The 18,690-nt window shown below is 43.1% G+C and overlaps 1 protein-coding gene across 1 annotated transcript in view; it reads left to right on the forward strand.

Moving 5' to 3' along the window:
- The window catches only part of Bicd1 (BICD cargo adaptor 1), an 85,241-nt gene that overhangs the window by 13,397 nt on the left and 53,154 nt on the right, over positions 1-18,690 (forward strand). The window contains exon 4 of the mRNA XM_048367073.1: positions 10,549-10,761. Coding sequence (XP_048223030.1) covers positions 10,549-10,761 — 213 coding nt within the window. The remainder of the gene's footprint in view (positions 1-10,548; positions 10,762-18,690) is intronic.

The raw sequence follows: 18,690 nt of genomic DNA on the forward strand, positions 1-18,690 counted from the left end.
ACTCAGGAGGCTGAGATCTGAGCATCATGGTTCAAAGCCAGCCCAGGCAAGGAAGTCCTTGAGACTCTTATCTCCAATGAACCACCAGAAAACCGGAAGTGGTGCTATGGCTCAAGTGGTAGAGAGCTAGCTTTGAGCTGAAGAACTCAGGGACAGCACCCAACCCCATGACTGACATAAGAAAGTACTGTTTTAGATACAAGAAGCATATCATCAAATAGCCTCTGACATCATCTGTGCCAGTAGATGGCATAAAGAGAAATTATTCCACTTAGTGGTAACAGCACTTGGTAATTGCTTCCATTAATCAAATTAGGTTAATATACTGCCTACCTGTATATGAAAGTCATAAAGGTGGACATGTGTGCACACGTGTGTGTGTGTGTGTGTTTGTGTGTTTGTACTAAAGCTTTACTAAGGGCCTGGGATCTGTCTTGGCTTTTTCATTCAAGGCTGGTACTCTGCCACTTGAGCGATGGCTCTACATCTGGCTTTTTGGTGGTTCATTGGGGATAAGAGTCTCACAGCCTTTCCTGCCTAGGCTGGCCTTGAACCACAATCCTCAGATCTCAGCCTCCTGAGTAGCTAGGATTACAGGCGTGAGCCACTGGTACCCAACAAAAGAAGGATTTCAATGGTAAAGATGAATCCACAGCTGGGAATGTGGCTTAGCGATAGAGTGCTTGCCTAGCATGCACAAAGCCCTGGGTTCAATTCCTCAATATCACATAAACAGAAAAAGTTGTAACTGGCACTGTAGCTCAAGTGGTAGAGTAGCTAGTCTTGAGCAAAAGAAGCTTAGGGACAGTGCCCAGGCCTTGAGTTCAAGACCCAGGACTGGCAAAAAAAGAAAAAGAAAAAAAAGATGAATCCTCTCATCCCTCCAACATAAAACCTCTCAGTGGCTTTTTCCTTTTATTGGTGTATCAAATCCACGTCAAGGTCACTTCAGTGACCTCTAGCCGTGGGCACTCAATGGATGCAAGTGACATTGTGACTCCCTTAGCCTCCTTCTCTGTCCCTTGTGGGACCCGCCTCAGAAGCAAATCCACACATGTTGGAGTCCTACCCAAAGTGTTCAAGTATGCACAGTAATGTTCATGAAAACATTGAAAAGAAGGAAAGACAATTGCTTTCAAGAAATCCACATCTCCTCAGTCTCTGCATGTCTTCTGACCATTAGGAGACGGTTTTCCTAAGTAAGAGATGGCAGCTCATATGTGGGCTGGCTTTGACCCTTGATCCACAGATCTCAGCCTCCTGAGTAGCTAGGATTATAGGCTTGAGCTACCAGAGCCCAGCTGAATAGCATTTTTAAATTTTCAGTTCTGCTGCCAGAAAAGAGAAAGAACATGATGGATCTCTCTGGGCTCTGCAGCTTTCTGTGAGCCACAGAGAAAGATTTCTGTAACAGACATGGTGGCTGAGCCCAATCTTGAAGGAAAAAAAAGGTTCTGAGCCATATTTGAATAAGTTATCCTGTTTATGGAGTCATTTCTGTAGGTATATCATAACCTTTCATCTTTTTCTTGAACTCAGGGCCTGGGTGCTGTCTCTTGAGATTACGTTTTTTTCACTCTTGTCACTTGAGCCACAGCTCCACTTCCGGCTTTTTGGTGGTCTATTGGAGATAAGAGCCTCATGGACTTTCTTGCCCAGGCTGGCTTCAAACCATGATCTTCAAATCTCATCTTCTTGAGTAGCTAGGATTACAGGCGTGAGCCACCAGTGCCTGGCTCAATCTGTTTTGAAATTTCTTTCATCTACAGTGTGAATAGGGTTGTTGTTGTTTTTTTAAGTAAATGCAGACTTGCCCCAGCTGCACCCCAGCAGCCACTGTCATCTCACAGTGTTGTTGAAAGGCATAAGCAACCATTTGCACTCCTTTATTACCCAGGGGCATTTCAAACTGTGACCGAGAGGCAGCCAAGCCTGGATTTGCCATCTGTGCATGGTAAAACCAGAAGGTGGGGAGACTGAATCTAATTAACATGCAAAAGGAAGGATTTCAGCTGTCCAGCTACAGGGATTAAAATTCAACCTTGGCATACTGAGGGTATCAGCTTCATTTTTTTTTTAAACCTTAATTTAAGCATTCTCAAAGAGAAATAGAGCTCTCTTGTAAATGGAAGCAGAAATATCCCAAACTATTATCTTTTTATTTATTTATTTATTTGGTGCCAGTCCTGGGGCTTGAACTGAGTGCCTGGCATTGTCCCTGAGCTTTTGTTCAAAGCTGGCCTTCTACCACTTGAGCCATAGCTCAAAAAAAAACTGGCTTTTTTAGTGGTTGACTGGAGATAAGACTCTTACATGTGCTGGGAATGTGGCTTAGTGGTAAGAGTACTTGCCTAGCATGCATGATGCCCTGAGTTCAATTCCTCAATAGCACATAGACAGAAAAGGCCAGAAGTGGCGCTGTGGCTCAAGTGGTAGAATCTAACCTTGAGCAAAAAGAAGCTCTGGGACAGTGCCCAAACCCTGAATTCAAACCCCAGGACTGGCATAAAAAATAAAAAATCTCACAGATTTTTCTGCCCAAGCTGGCTTTGAACCATGACCCTCAGATCTCAGCCTCCCAAGTACCTAGAAGAATAGGCAGGAGCCACAAGCTTTGGGCAGCACTTATGACAGCAGTCAAGCAGTTCTCTGTGAGTGGTAGGACAAGCTTGTCTTGAGTATGTGAGTCAGCCAGGAAGGTGCCATGTCCTGTGTCCTTAGCGTCTTTCAGTCTCTGTCCTGGGATGAAGTGAGGAGACATGCCCACGCAGCCCCAGCTGGGGCTCAGGTTCACAGCTATCATGTTGCTGAGCTGTTAAGATGTGTTGATAGCCAGGCGCTGGGGGCTCACACCTGTAATCCTAGCTAACCACCAGAAAACTGGAAGTGGCGCTGGGGCTCAAAGTGGTAGAGTGCCCGCCTTGAACAATAGGAGCTCAGGGACAGTGCCCAGGCCCTGAGTTCAAGTTCCATGACAGATTTTTTTTTAAGTGCTGATGTTAATTGAAAGAAACTACAACCAGCTTTTATTGGCTCCAGAAGGGGCATTTGGGAGACACTTGCAATCAGAATTTGGGGAGAGGGGCTGGGAATTTGGCCTAGTGGCAAGAGAGCTTGCCTCGTATACATGAAGCCCTGGATTCGATTCCCCAGCACCACATATACAGAAAATGGCCAGAAGTGGCGCTGTGGCTCAAGTGGCAGAGTGCTAGAGAAGCCAGGGACAGTGTTCAGGCCCTGAGTCCAAGGCCCAGGACTGGCAAAAAAAAAAAAAAAAAAAAAAGTAATCCAGAATTTGAGGAGATACTTAAGTCAGAAAATGAGATTATTTCCTCTGCATACAATTTTGGATTTGAGGCGTCTAGTTTCACATTACTTTTTTGTGTGTATGCTGGTACTAGGGATTGAACTCAGGACCTCATGCTTTTGTTTTTTTCACCCAAGACTGGTGCTCTACAATTTGAACCACAGCTCTACTTCTGGCTTTTGTCTCGTTAATTAGAGATAAGTCTCTGAGATTTGTCTGCGCAGGCTGGCTTTGAACTGTGACCTTCAGATCTCAGTCTCCTGAGTAGCTGGGGTTCTAGCTGTGATCCTGTCAGTGCCTGGCATAAATCTTTGAGATTTAGTATAACAATGTGAGTGGCTTTGATATGCAGTGACTACTTGAAAATTGCTTTTGTGACCCATATTCCTTCATGCACTTGTTTAGGGCTTATAAGTAAAAGGTACTAATGTAGAGACACCTCTTGCTTGTTAATTTTGAAACATTTTTGTACTATTAGGATTAAATATTGTGTACATGCCCACACATATATCCCATGTATTAAAATTTAGATCAAATGAAAGTAGCCAGGTGCTGGTAGCTTACACCTGTAATCCTAGCTACTCAGGAGGCTGAGATCTGAGGATCAAGGCTCAAATCTAGCCCAGGCAGAAATGTCCGTGAGACTCTTATGTTCAATTAACCAGCAAAAAGCTGCAAGTTGAGCTGTGGCTCAAGTGGTAGAGCATCAGCCTTGAGTGAAAAAAAGCCAAGCAAGGCCCTGAGTTGAAGCCCCAGTGCCAACACACACACACACACACACACACACACACACACACCACACACACACACACACACGTAGATATAATTTCAGTTGTAGTTAAGCTCTAAATTGCTTTATTTGTAGCAAGGCAATGACATGTACTTACAAATATCTAGCACAATTGTTGTTATTATTAAGTAGTTACAATTCCATAAGTCAGGTTATGAGTAAAATGCTTCTTGATCAATGTCACCCTTCTACCATTCTCCCTTATTTCTCCCCTTCTGTTCTTACCCTCAACTTACGTAGTTCAGTTTTTAGATAATGTACATTGAGTATAATGTACATTATGTATAGTACTCTCCCCCGACAAAAATGTTTCCACCTGGGCTGGGGATATAGCCTAGTGGCAAGAGTGCCTGCCTCGGATACACGAGGCCCTAGGATCGATTCCCCAGCACCACATATACAGAAAACGGCCAGAAGCGGCGCTGTGGCTCAAGTGGCAGAGTGCTAGCCTTGAGCGGGAAGAAGCCAGGGACAGTGCTCAGGCCCTGAGTCCAAGGCCCAGGACTGGCCAAAAAAAAAAAAAACAACAACAAAAAAAATGTTTCCACCTCATAGTATTCATTTTGATAGTACATTAGTTGTTCAGAGGAGTTATGCCTTTTATTCCTCTAAGTATACCAGAGTTCAATGTATTTACACACACACACACATACACATACATACATATGTATATACACACACATACATGTTTTGTGCCTGTCCTGGAGATTGACCTCAGGGTCTAGGCTTCTTCTTTTTTATTTTATTTTATTTATTTATTTTGCCAGTCCTGGGGCATGGACTCAGGGCCTGAGCACTGTCCCTGGCTTCTTTTTGCTCAAGGCTAGCACTCTACCTCTTGAGCCACAGTGCCACTTCCGGCTTTTTTCTATATATGTGGAATCAAACCCAGGGTTTCATGTATATGAGGCGAGTACTTTACCACTAGGCCATATTCCCAGCCCTCTTTTTTTTTTTTTTAAGTGTTTTTTGTTTGTTTTTTTTGTTTCATTTTTTTTGTTTTTTTTGGTACTGGGGATCAAACCCAGGAAGTTGCACTTGCTAGGCAAATGCTTTGCCACTGAGCTATATCCCAGCCTCCTGAGCTTCTTTTGCCTAAGGCTAGCACTTTACCACTTGAGCCACAGCACCACTTCTGGCTTTTTCTGTTTAGGTGGTGCTGAGAAATCAAACACTGCTTCATGAATGCTAGTCAGGCACCCTATCACTAAGCCACATTCCCAGCCCTGGGCACTCTCTTTGAGTCCCTTTGCTTCAGATTAGTGCTCTGCTACTTGAGCCACAGCTCCAGTTCCAGCTCTCTCTCTCTTTTTTTTTTTTTTTTTTGGTTTTGAATTAGAATTAAGAGTCTCATGAACTTTCCTGCCCAGGTTGGCTTTGAACCTTGATCCGCAGATCTCAGCCACCTAAGTAGCTAAGATTACAGGCATGACCTTCCAGTGCTGGCACTAGCATAATTTTGAAACCATTCTTGACAGAGTAGATTTTCAGTGAGAAATACCTTAATTTTCTGCCTGGAAGGTGTAATGACCTAACAGTCCTTAGCATTGCCCATAATCAGTTTAGACCTAGCGCACAATGACTGAGTATTAATATCTTCAGACACCCACAAATCCAATCTTTAACACCACTTCCTGAGCCCCTCACCTGGTAAAAGATATCCTTGGCACATCGTTGCAACCATAACGCTGGGTGTCGCCCCACCCGAACAAGTGATGGCAAACTGTGATAACAAATGAAAACGCATTAGTGAGATCAATGATCAGCCAAGACACAGGCTCCATTACCGACCTGTCAATATGACCAAGTCCTTTTTTCAGTTCTGATGTCAGACTGGGCCTTCCCTGCATACTGAGGGCACAGCCGTTCTGCTTCCCGGAGCTGCTGGATGGGAGCCATAGTCAGAAAAAAACATTTGCATGTTTTCCCTTCTCATTACTCAGATCTCAATCTATCTTTTTTTTTTTTTTGGTCAATCATGGGGCTTGAAGTTGGGGCCTGAAGTTGGGGCCTGGGCGCTGTCCGTGAGCTCTTTTGCACAAGGCTAGCTATCCACCACTATGAGCCAATTTTCTTGAAATAAGAGTCCCACGGACTTTTCCTGCCCCGACTGGCTTTGAACACTGACCTTCAGATCTCAGCCTCATGAGTAGCTAGGATTGCAGGTGTGAGCCACTGGTGCTCCGCACAAAGTGGTATTTTCTATTTCTATATTCTCTATTTTCCTGCATATTTTCTTACTTTATATATGTATATTTGTGTGTGTATGTGTGTGTGTATGTGTGTGCGTGCTTTGAGTGAAAAAGCTAAGCAAGAGTGCAAGACTCTGAGCTCAGGCTCCAGGGATAGCACAAAAAATAATAAAATTAAATCATTGGGATTTATGAATTGGTCTGTTGAAATAGCTTGTTTTAATTATCTGATCATTGATACAATTTATCTTGTCTACCAATGGTATTGATTTTCTACTAAAAAAATCTTGGGAGGTTTAATAGACAGGCTATTATGCCCCAATTCTCATTCATGCACTTAACAATCATTTCTTTGTAGAACATAAACTTAAGATAAATTAGGGTATATGGTTCAAAACAGAAAGACTAGCCTGGGGCCAGTAGCTCACCTGTAAATCCTAGCTACTCAGATCTGAGGATCTTAGTTTGAAGTCTGCTGGGGCAGTAAAGTTTGTGACTCTTATCTCCAATTGACTAGCCAAAGCCAGAAATAGTGGTGTGGCTCAAGTTGTAGAATTCCAGTCTTAAGCCAAAAAGCTCAGGGATAGCACTCAGGCCCTGAGTTCAAACCCAGCATCGCCACAAAAAAATAAAATAATTGAAATCTCTTTTGATACCACAAGGATAGTTGAGAAAAAGAAAGATTATTCTTCAAGGGTCTTAAATGACAAATGTGAATCCATTAGCACACTAGTAGACAGTGTGCCTCCTGGAGGAGAGTTGAAAAGCAAAACGAATTTTAGAAGGTCACAGGAGCCAATTTGTCAGTGTTTGTGTTCTTTCTAAGTATTATTATTATTATTATTAATTACTATTAGTATTTTGTGTGCTGGTACTGGGGCTTGAACTCAGGGTCTAGGATCTGTCCGTTAGTTTTTTCAATCAAAGTTGACTCCCTACCACTTGAGTCACACTCCCACTTCTGGCTTATTGCTGGTTAATTAAAGATAAGAATCTCATGGACTTTCTCGGGCCTGGGCTGGCTTCAAACCAGAATCCTTGGCTCTCAGCTTCTTGAGTAGCTAGAAATACCGATGTAAGCTACTGGTACCTGGCTTGAAGTCATTGTTAATGACCACTGTGCACTGTGAGAGTGCAGTTGAACTGTTGAGTAGTGGAGGGTAGGGGTGTGATTAACTGGCACTGTCCTACCTTGGCTTTGGCAAAAGGAAGTCCCTGGGGAAAGTTTCAAGAGAGACCATACCAGCATGGACAGAGCCTTCCTGGAGAGGCCAAAATTCTTATTAGAGGTCAGAGAAATTACAGATGAATTAGGAACTGGGCATGCTTGCACCTGCCTGGAACCCCAGTGATGGAATTTTGCAGATCAAGTCAGGAAGCCCCAGGCCAGCCTGGGGTGCACAGTATAGCCCTGCCATACACAAAGAAGAACTCCCTTCCTCTGACAGTGGAAAGTACATCATTCTTTTCTTTTCTCTCTTTCCTTCCTTCCTTTCTTTCTTTCTTTTTTTTTTTGTGTGTGTGTGTGTGTGTGTGTGTGTGTGTGTGTGTGTGTGTGTTGGTCATGGGGCTGGATATCTGGGCCTGGGCACTGTCCCTGAGCTCTTCAGCTCCAGGCTAGTGCTCTACCACTTGAGCCACAGCTTCACTTCTGGCTTTTGGTGGTTAATTGGAGGTAATAGTCTCCTGCTTGGGCTGGCTTTGAACCATAATCCTCCTGAGTTGCTAGGATTACAGGTGTGATCTACTGGTACCTGGCCATCTGACAGTTTTCTTCCAAATGTATGTGGGTTTTGGTGTTTTTGTTTTTTGGGTTTTTTTTTTTTTGCCTATTTACTTGCAAGAAATATTTGCTTGGGTAAATGAATGTGAACTTTTTAGAGTTCTCTTATTCCATGAATTACTTCTTACTAAGATTTCCAGAAAGTACTTTTGGATTAAAAGAAAAAATGAAAATCTGGGCATGGGTGGCTCCCACCTGTAATCCTAGCTGCTCTGGAGGCTGAGATCTGAGGAGCATGGCTCAAAGCCAGCTTGGGAAGTAAGTCTATGAAACACTTATTTCCAATTAACAAGCAAAAAGCCAGAAGTAGTGCTATAGCTCAAGTGGTAGATCACTGGCTTGAGCATAAAAGCTCAGGAATAGTGCCCAGGCTCTGAGTTCAAGCACCAGAACCCCCGCTGCTGCCCCACCCCCCACCCAGACAAAAAGAAAAAGAACAAAAAAATCATTTTCTGCTTCTTGTGTAGTTTCTAAAATAGCTTTCCCATAATAATCTTGAACATATTTTCATCTTTTTTTTATGGCTGAAATGAAACACATCATCACATTTTTTTCTCTTTGGGCAGTTCATTGTTTCCCCTGTGAGTTTATAGGAGATCTTTGTGTTCTAGGAATTTCATCACTCTGTCTTGCCAATAGTTTTGCCTTCTTTACTGTTGTTTTTTTTTTTTTTAAATGATTCTGAGGCTTGAATTCAGGGGCCTCACCTTGAAATTGCTTGTTTATAGCTGGCACTGTGCTATTTGAACCATGACTCTACCCTGGCTTTATATTGGTTAATTGGACATAAGTCTCATGGGCTTTCCTGCTGGGCTGACTTTGAACTGTGATCCTCAGATCTCTGCTTCCTGAGTAGCTAGATTATAGGCATGAGCAACCAGTGCCCAATTGCATTGTTCTTCGAAGGCCACCGAAATGTGAATATAACTTGTTTGTTTTCTTAGGGGGGTGGTCTCTGCTTGGCATTCCTTTGGGTGAATAGATGGCTACAGCCTCATCTCAAGTGATGAAGCTATTCTATGGGAGAATCCATTTAAAGCAAAGTCTGATGTCCTCACTAGCCCCAAGTCCACATATGTTCCAAATCAATAAGAATATCAATTTTTTATGAAGAATGTCTTACAAAATTAGAAGCATTGCCTGTTGATACATTTACAGCCACTTTATATTAACTATTGAACGTGACAGAAAAATATTAATCCCTTCTTAAAATAAGTAAAACACATTTTGAACTAAACAGTTTGTTTACTTCTGACCAAGTGCTTAAAAATCAAATGACATGGGCTGGGAATATGGACTAGTGGCAAGAAAGCTTGCCTTGTATACATGAAGCCCTGTGTTTGATTCCCCAGTACCACATATACAGAAAATTGCCAGAAGTGGCTCTGTGGCTCAAGTGGCAGAGTGCTAGCCTTGAGCAAAAGGAAGCCAGGCATAGTGCTCAGGCCCTGAGTTCAAGGCCCAGGACTGGGGAAAAAAAAAAATCAAATGACATGATGGATATGAAATACTAAAGAATCGAAAGTTCTGCTTTTTATTTTTCTTCTGTTTTTTGTGCCAGTCTTTGAACTTGAATTCAGGGCTTGGGCACTGCTCAAGTTTAGTGCACTACCACTGGAGTCACAGCTCTACTTTTGGCTTTTTGGTGGTTAACTGGAGATAAAAGTCTGATAGCCTTTCCTGCCCAAGCTGACTTCAAACCATGATCCTCAGATCTCAGCCTTCTTAGTAGCTAGGATTATAGGCATGAGCCGCCAATGCCTGTCTAAAGATAAGAAAGCTTAAAAAAAAAAAAAAAGAAAGAAAGAAAAGAAACCTGAAAGCATTGTACTTATAAATTGACAAGTTGAATTGAAAAACCCTTTGTACAACTATTTAAATATAATATTTAAAAAATTAAATAAAAAAGCAAAAATAAATAAATAAATAAATAAAAAAGCAAAGAGCCTATGGCCTATAATCTTAGCTACTCCAGAGGCTGAGATCTGAGGATCACAGTTTGAAGCCAGCCTGGGCAGACAAATCCATGAGATTCTTAACCAGCAAAAAGCTGAAAGTAGAAGTGTGATTCAAGTAGTAGAGGGCCAGCTTTGATCAAAAAAAGGTTGTGGACAGTGCCCAGGCCATCCCCAGCGTGTGCGCACACACCTACCCACACCCACACCCATACCCACACATGAAAAATAAAGCAGTTCATGCCAGTAATCCTAGCTACTCAGAAGGCTGAGATCTGAGGATCAAGGTTCAAAGCTAGCCTGAGCAGGAAAGTCCATGACTCTTTATCTCCCACTAAACACCAGAAAACCGGAAATTGGGGCTGTGTCTTAAAGTGGTAGAGCACTAGCCTTGAGCTGAAGGGCTCAGGGGCAGCACCCAAGTCCTGAGTTCAAATCTCATACGGACAAATTTTTCCCCCACATCTGTTTGTAGTTTTGGGGTACACTTATTTTCCTCTCTTTCTTCCCACATGCTGCAGGCATTCGGGCAGTCCTACTCTGTCCACCGGAAAGTAGCCGAGGATGGAGAGAGCCGAGAGGAGACGCTGCTGCAGGAGTCAGCCTCGAAGGAAGCCTACTACCTGGGCAAGATCTTGGAGATGCAGAATGAGCTGAAGCAGAGCCGGGCTGTGGTCACCAACGTCCAGGCTGAGAATGAGAGGCTCACAGCCCTCGTTCAGGATCTGAAGGAGGTGAGGGAGCAGGTCCCGGGACAGAATGTGGTCCCCTTTTCTCCCCAGGAGACAGGAATGCAGATGTGGCAGTCCTTAGAAACGCTGTATTAAGCAGGAAGCCTGACTTCCCTCCCTGTCTCTTTAGAGAAATGAGGGTATTTTTCTGTGATGAGCTTTTCGTAATCTCTTTTTTTATTTTCAGGAGGGAGTGGGATGGCCTGGGATTTTAACTTAGCACCTGGGTGCTGTACCTGGGCTTTTTTGCTCAAGGCTAGTGTAGGGCTTTACCACATGAGTCACAGCTCCACTCTCGGCTTTTTGGCACTTAATTGTAGACAAGAGTCTTATAGACTTTGCTGTAGATCTCAACCCTCTGAGTAACTAGGATTACATACTTAAAACACTGGCTTAAAAAAGGTATATATATATATATATACACACATATATATATATTTTTTTTTTGGCTGATGTAATCACACAAGACTCTTTACGATCGTCATTGACACAGCAGGTTTGAATTGAGAGCCCCAATCCTCCATTCAGCAGGGTTTTTATAGGGTTTACAGAAACATTCCATGTCACATCATCACACAGCAAATCATGTCACACCACAGGAAAGATCATAAAACAGCATAGCAACTCGCAGCAAATCATTTCGTATCTTGGGAAGGTTATAAAATAATTCTTTTTTTTTTCTTTATAAAATATTCTTAAGAATGACTGTCCTGAGTCTGGGCGGTGATCCTGGCTGGTCAGTATAAATCCATTGTCTTACTTGAAAAAAAAAGAATGATTGTCCTAATCAATGGCGGGAACGGGCCTGGTGAAGGTGATTGGCTAGCTTATGGGGTTCGAAATGATTGGTTTAGACAAACGATCTGGGTTGGGTCGCAAGGTTGTCACCCAAGTCATCCTTAGCTTGAGGGGGCATCTGGAACTTCAGGTATTTCCTGTTATATAGAGAGAAATATTTATTTCTAAAAAAGTTTTTATGAATAGGTACCAGTGGCTCATGCCTAGCTGCTTAGGGGGCTGAGATCTGAGGATCCCAGTTCAAATCTAGTCCAGGCAGACAAACCTGAGGGACTTTTATCTCCAATTTACCAGCAAAAAGCTGGAAGTAGAGCTGTGGTTCAGGGGTAGAGTGCTAGTCTTCAGGGAAAAAGTTAAGCAAGAGCCCAAGGCCTTGAGTTCAAGTCCCACAATACGCAAAATAGCTTCTCTGAATTATGTACTTGAAAATTGGTCTTGTTAGTTTTGCCAAGGTTTTAAAATATACAGGTCTCTTGAGTCATTATCTCTCCATTACCCGGCTTATTACCAAATGCAGAAGACCACTGTGGTCTTCTGCCATGAAGTCTTAGCTCATGAGTCTTCTCCCTTGGGAATGACTCTGAGAATGTTCTAGAAGTGTATGATAATGCTTCTGGTAATACCTTCTGGGTATAGAAAAGCTAGGAGAATATAACTTGGATGAATTAGGTCTAGCGTGTTGATACTGGGGGTTTGAACTCAGGGCCTTGTACTCTGCTTGGCTTCTTCCCTCAAGGCTAGTGCTCTACACTTGAGCCAAACCACCATTTCCAGCATTTTGCTAGTTAATGGGAGATACAAGTCCCCTAGACTTTCCTGCCCAAGCTGACTATAAACTGTGATCCTCAGATCTCAGCCTCTTGAGTAACTAGGTACAGGCATGAGCCATAGGCCTGGCTTGTTTTTGTTTTTGGTAGCCCTGGAGTTTGTTTGTTTGCTAGTCTTGGGGCTTGAACTCAGGGCCTGAGCACTGTCCCTTGCTTCTTTTTTGCTAAAGGCTAGCACTCTACCACTTGAGCCACAGCGCCACTTCTGGCTTTTTTCTATATATGTGTTGCTGAGGAATCGAACCCAGGGCTTCATGTATGTGAGGCAAGCACCCTACCACTAGGCCATATCCCTAGCCTCTAGCCCTGGACTTTGAACTCAGTTGGTCTTCTGGTTACACAAGCACTCTACCACACTTTCATGTTTCTTGTTTTTTTAAAAACTCTTTTCCAGATTTTTTTTTCATTATAGACTCGGTTATATTTACTTTTGTACTCTGTACACTGACTGACATGTGGTGGTTGGAGAGAAAAGGTATAACTTAGAAAAATCAAGACATTATGGTCCACACAAGATGGACAAAGATAACCAAAATGTACTGGCAAAAATGTGTGTGGTTATGTGTTGTGTGCTATATGGTGGCTCTACACATATGTGTGAGTACTTTCCAGGTCAAATTCTCTTCCATACATAACTATCAGCTAGTAAAATAGAAAAAAGAAAAAATTGCCAAATAGTGTAGGAAATCAGTAGTTTTGTCTTTCTTCTGCTTGAACTCATGATATATATAATATATTTTTTTCCAGTCCTGGGGCTTGGACTCAGGGCCTGAGCACTGTCCCTGGCTTATTTTTGCTCAAGGCTAGCACTCTACCACTTGAGCCACAGCGCCACTTCTGGCCATTTTCTATATATGTGGTGCTGGGGAGTCGAACCCTGGGCTTCAGGTATACGAGGCAAGCCAAGCACTCTTGCCACTAGGCCATATTCCCAGCCCCGAACTCATGATATTTATAAAGTTTATTTTAAGGTTGTGTTGGTGTCTAGCAAACCCTTAATTTACATGTTTCCATCATTACTAATTTTCTACATCTTCCATGAAAAATATTGTGCCAGGTACCAGTGCCTCATGCCTGTAATCCAAGCTACTGAGATTTAAGAATCACCTTTTGAAGCCAGCTTGGGCAGAAAAGTCCATGAGAGACTCTTATCTCCACTTAACAACACACATACACAAAAAGCTAGACGTGGAACAGTGACTAAAGTGGCAGAGTGCTAGCCTTGAGCAAAAAAGCTCAGGGACAGCGCCCAGGACCCCTGAGTCCAAGAGGACCAGTGCATGTGCGTGTGTATACATGCGCACGCACACACACACACACACACACACATACACGCATACACAGACATAAAAACAAACAAAATAAAACACCAGGTAGAAAGAATTTAGGCCTTTATGCCGTTTTGCCCTCTGTGCTGTGTGAATACTTAGATAGCTAGAAAGCGCCATCTTCTTCTCTCCCCACTGTTGTGTGGGGACCAGGCAGCCCTCCATTCCGAGGTCACAGAGGGAAGGCACCATCTTGTTCTCCCTGTTGTGTGGAGATGAGGCAGCCCTGCATTTGGAGGTCACAGAAGAAGTGGTAACTATCATCTTCTCTCCGTTGTATGAAGTCACAGCCTCCATCCAGAGGACACAGAGGGAAGGTGCCATCTTGGATACAAAACCTAGATATTCTCCCAGACACTGAGCCTAGCTTTCAGGCTCCAGAGCTGTGGGGAATGCATTGCTGTTCTTTATAAATAAGCCAATCTGCTTTGTCCTGTTGACTGAGTTGAAACAGGTTAAAACAAGAGCCAAATCTCTTAACTTGTTAGAACACTATTAACATTTTTTTTCGGGGGGGGGGGGCAGTCCTGGGGCTTGGACTCAGGGCCTGAGCACTGTCCCTGGCTTCTTTTTGCTCAAGGCTAGCACTCTGCCACTTGAGCCACAGCGCCACTTCTGGCCATTTTCTGTATATGTGGTGCTGGGGAATTGAACCCAAGGCCTCATGTATACGAGCCAAGCACTCTTGCCACTAGGCCATATCCCCAGCCCCTACTATTAACATTTTAGCAGGGTTTCACCGTGTTATAGTTTTAAAGCTACTTAGTCCATTGATCGCTAGTGTGTGTGTATGTGTGTGTGCCAGTCTTGGGGCTTGAACTCAGGGACTTGGTGCTGTCCCTGAGCTTTTGTGCTCAAGGCTAGTGCTCCACCATTTGAGCCACAGCTCTACTTCTCGCTCTTTGCTAGTTCGTTGGAGATTACAGTGAGTCTCATAGTTTCCTACCCAGGCTGGCTTTGAACCATGATCCTTAGATCTCAGCCTCCTAAGTAGCTAGGATTACAGGTGTGAGCCACTAGTGTCCAGTAGTTCATTAATTTTTAATCACATGTGAAACTGTTTCCTTCAGTGGAATATACAATCAAATTTCATAATAGACCATTGACCCAATTCCTAGAAACCCATGATGTCAACATTTTAAGGATATATCACTTCTACCACAAGGAATCCATATACACAAAATCTTAGGATAGGGAGGCATCTTAGGGGTTATTTGGCAATCACTTCTAAAATAAGAATTCTTTTTCTTTTCTTTTCTTTCTTTCTTTCTTTTTTTTTTTTTTTTTTTTTTTTTTTTTTTTTTTTTTTTTTTTTTTTTTTGCCAGTCCTGGGGCAAGCCTGGGCACTGTCCCTGAGCTTCTTTTGCTCAAGGCTAGCACTTTACCCCTAGGCTACAATGCCACTTCCAGCCTTTTCTGTTTATGAAACCCAGGGTTTCATGCATGCTAGCTAAACACTCTACCACTAAGCCACCTTCCCAGCCCCTAAAATAAAAATTCTTTCTCCAATATCTTTTTGTTTTGGTCTGTCATGGGGCTTGAACTCAGGGCCTGGGTACTGTCCTTGAGCTTTCTTTTTGCTCAAGGCTGGTGCTCTACCACTTGAGCCACAGTTCCACTTCAGGCTTCTTTTGGGTATTTATTTGGAGATAAAGTCTCATGGGCTGGGAATAGGCTTAGTGGTAGTGTGTTTGCCTTGTATGCATGAAGTCTTGGGTTCAATAAATGGGAGAATTATGGTCCAGGTCAGCCTGGGCAAAAAGCTTGACATTATTAGAAAAATAAGGAAAGTCTAAAAAGGCTGGAGGTATTATTTAAGCAGTAGAACATGGGAAGGGGGTTATGAGTTACTGGGTTGTGAACTCAGAGCCTTGTACTTTACTGTTGTTATTGTTATTATGTGGGTGTGGGTGTGCCTGTGCATGCGTTTATGTATGCATATGCCAGTACTGGGGCTTGAACTCCAGGCCTCATTATCTGATTTATTTATTCATTCATTTATTGTGCTGGTTGTGGGGCTTGAAATTAGGGCCTGTGCACTGTTTGAGCTGCTTCTCCTCCTCTTCCTCCTCCCCTCCGTTCCCCCTCCCCATCCTCTTGCCCTTCTCCCTCCTTCTCCTTTTCTTCCTCCTCCTCCTTCCCCCCTCCTCCTTTTGTTCCTGTCCTGGGGCTTGAACTCAGGGACTGGGCTGTCCCTGAGTTGTTTTTTGCTCAAGGCTGGTGTTCTACCATTTGATCCATAGCTCCACTCTTGCTTTTTGGTCAATTGGAGATAGAATCTCATGGACTTTCCTGTCTGGGCTGGCTTCAAACTGCGATCATTAGATCTCAGCTTTCTGTAACTAGGATTACAGGTTTGAGCCACTGGCACAAGGCTTGATTTTTTTTTTTTTTAATGATAATACTGGGACTTGAACTCAGGGCCTCATGTTCTCACTTACATTTTTTGCTTGAGGCAGGTGCTCTACTACTTGAGTCACACCTTCACTTGTGGATTTTTTCTTGTTAATTGGAGATGAGTCTTTTGCGTTTATTTTATTTATTTATTTATTTATTTTTTGGCCAGTCCTAGGCCGTGAACTCAGGGCCTGAGCAATGTCCCTGGCTTCTTTTTGCTCAAGGCTAGCACTCTACCACTTGAGCCACAGCGCCACTTCTGGCCATTTTCTGTATATGTGGTGCTGAGGAATCGAACTCAGGGCCTTATGTATATGAGGCAAGCACTCTTGCCACTAGGCCATATTCCCAGCCCTCTTTTGCGTTTATCTCTTTAGGCTGGCTTTGAATTGAGATCCTCAGATCCCAGCCTCCTGACTAGCTAGGATTATAGGTGTGAGCTACCAGTGCTTAGCAAATGTTTTTAAAAGTGAGGTTACTATTTTTGTCCATGAGAATCAGCTTTTTAATAGATTAAAATGATGGTGCGTGATCTTCCTCTAAAAATACCTTTAATGTTTTTTAACTTATTGTGGGCAAGTTGTAAGGATCTGAAGCTCTGTAATTCTAACTACAAAGCGGGGAATGGTGTGTGTGTGTGTGTGTGTGTGTGTGTGTGTGTGTGTGTGTGTGTGTGTTTGTCAGTGTTGGGGCTTGAACTCAAGGCCTTAGTACTGTCCTCTAGCTTCTTTTTGCTCAAGGCTGGCTCTCTACCACAGGAACCACAGATCCTCTTGCAGCTTTTTGCTGGTTAATTGGAGGCAAGTGTCTCATGGACTTTCCCGGGGGCTGGCTTTGAACATTAGTTCTCAGATCTAAGTAGCTAGGATTACAGGCATGAGTTGCCAGCACTTGGCTTCCAAATTCTAAGCTATATTGAAAATATTCTCAACACTCAGATATTTGGGCATCATTTGGCTACAGCTTCAAAACCCTAACCTTGTTGTTGGTGGCTGCTTCAGACAATGAGAAGGAACATGGAGCTCTGGCTTGTTACAATGGGTCCATTGACTTCCTACCCCTGCCATGGCGACTGGAGAGTTCAAAGGGGAATCTGCAAGGCAAATCAGGATAGCCTTAGAAAGCATTACTCAGAATACAATGTAAAAATGGGCACTAGAGAAAATAGGTGTTTTTATTTATCTGTTAGTATATTTGTATAGTTGTTATTTTCTCAAGATCATGAAGTTTTCATGTGTTATCACTCAGCACTTACAAATATGAAGCAGTAAGAGATAGCTTACCCTTTATTCATTTATTTTTGTGCCTTTACTGGGTTTTGAACTCAGGGCCTGGGCACTATGTATTGCCTTTTTTGCTCAGGACTAGTGCTCTACCGCTTGAGCAACGGCTCTATTTCTGGCTTTTTTGTGTGGTTAGTTGGAGATAAGAGTCTCATGGGCTTTTCTGCCCAGGCTGCCTTTGAGCTGCGATCCTCAGATCTCAGCCTCCTAAGTAGCTAGGATTCCAGGCATGAGCCACTGTCACTGCAGCCAGGTGTCGTTAAGGATTTCTTTTCCCACTTCCTTTCCTCTTTCCCACCTTCCTCCTATCATTGTCTTTCCTTCCCTTCTGCTCCTTCTTCTCTTGTGGGTAGGGTTATTTCTACCTTTTGGAACAAAAGAAGGATCTTGTACCCAAGTCATTTTGCACACATTGATTTGGAAGCTAAAAATAGCTTTTAGATTTTCTCTCCCACCCCAAGCTCTGGTTTTTTGCTCCCTGCTCTGCCTGGGTAGATGGCGAGGTAATGCAGTCAGCACTTCAGCTAGAATGCTTAGTGGGCCATTTTAATCTTTTTTTCTTCTTCCTTTTAACATCTTGACCTCTATTTCCAGAGAACATTCTGGTTGACAGGTCCATCCTGATTAAGATTCTGTTCAGGCATTTAATTCTCCTAAGGCAATTGACAGCTTAGTCTCACAGCCAAGGGTACTGGAATCTACTCAGGACTGAATTTCTTCAAGGTTATAGAAAACTCACACTTGAGCAACTCAATGAGTATTATCATAAGGAATTTTCATGCACGTATTTCAAATTATACTTGAGCAACTCAATGAGTATTATCATAAGGAATTTTCATGCACGTATTTCAAATTATACTTTTATTTTTTGGTGCCTATCCTGGGGCTTGAACTCAAGGCCTAGGTGCTGTCCCTGAGCTTCTTTTGCTCAAGGCTAGTACTCTACCACAGCTTTGCTTCTGGCTTATTGATGGTTAATAGCAGATGAGCCTGCCTGCTTGAGCTGTGATCCTCAGAGCTCAGCCTCCTGACTAGCTGGGATTACAGATGTGAGTCAGCAGCCCCTGGTTTACAGCAATGTTTTATTGGTGCTGTAACAAAATACTACAGCTTAGGTGGCTTCAAAACACAGACTGATACTCTTACAGTTTTGAAAGCCAGAAGTCTACAGATTGAAGTTAGTTGGGCAGTTTTCCCTGTGCACATACCAGATGGATGGATGGACAGTCAAACAGACAGAAACACACACACACAAATACTGGTGTCAACTCCAGAACTGCCTTCCTTAATTCATTGGCA

The sequence above is a fragment of the Perognathus longimembris genome, chromosome 1 (assembly GCF_023159225.1).
Source record: "Perognathus longimembris pacificus isolate PPM17 chromosome 1, ASM2315922v1, whole genome shotgun sequence".
NCBI lineage: Eukaryota > Metazoa > Chordata > Mammalia > Rodentia > Heteromyidae > Perognathus > Perognathus longimembris.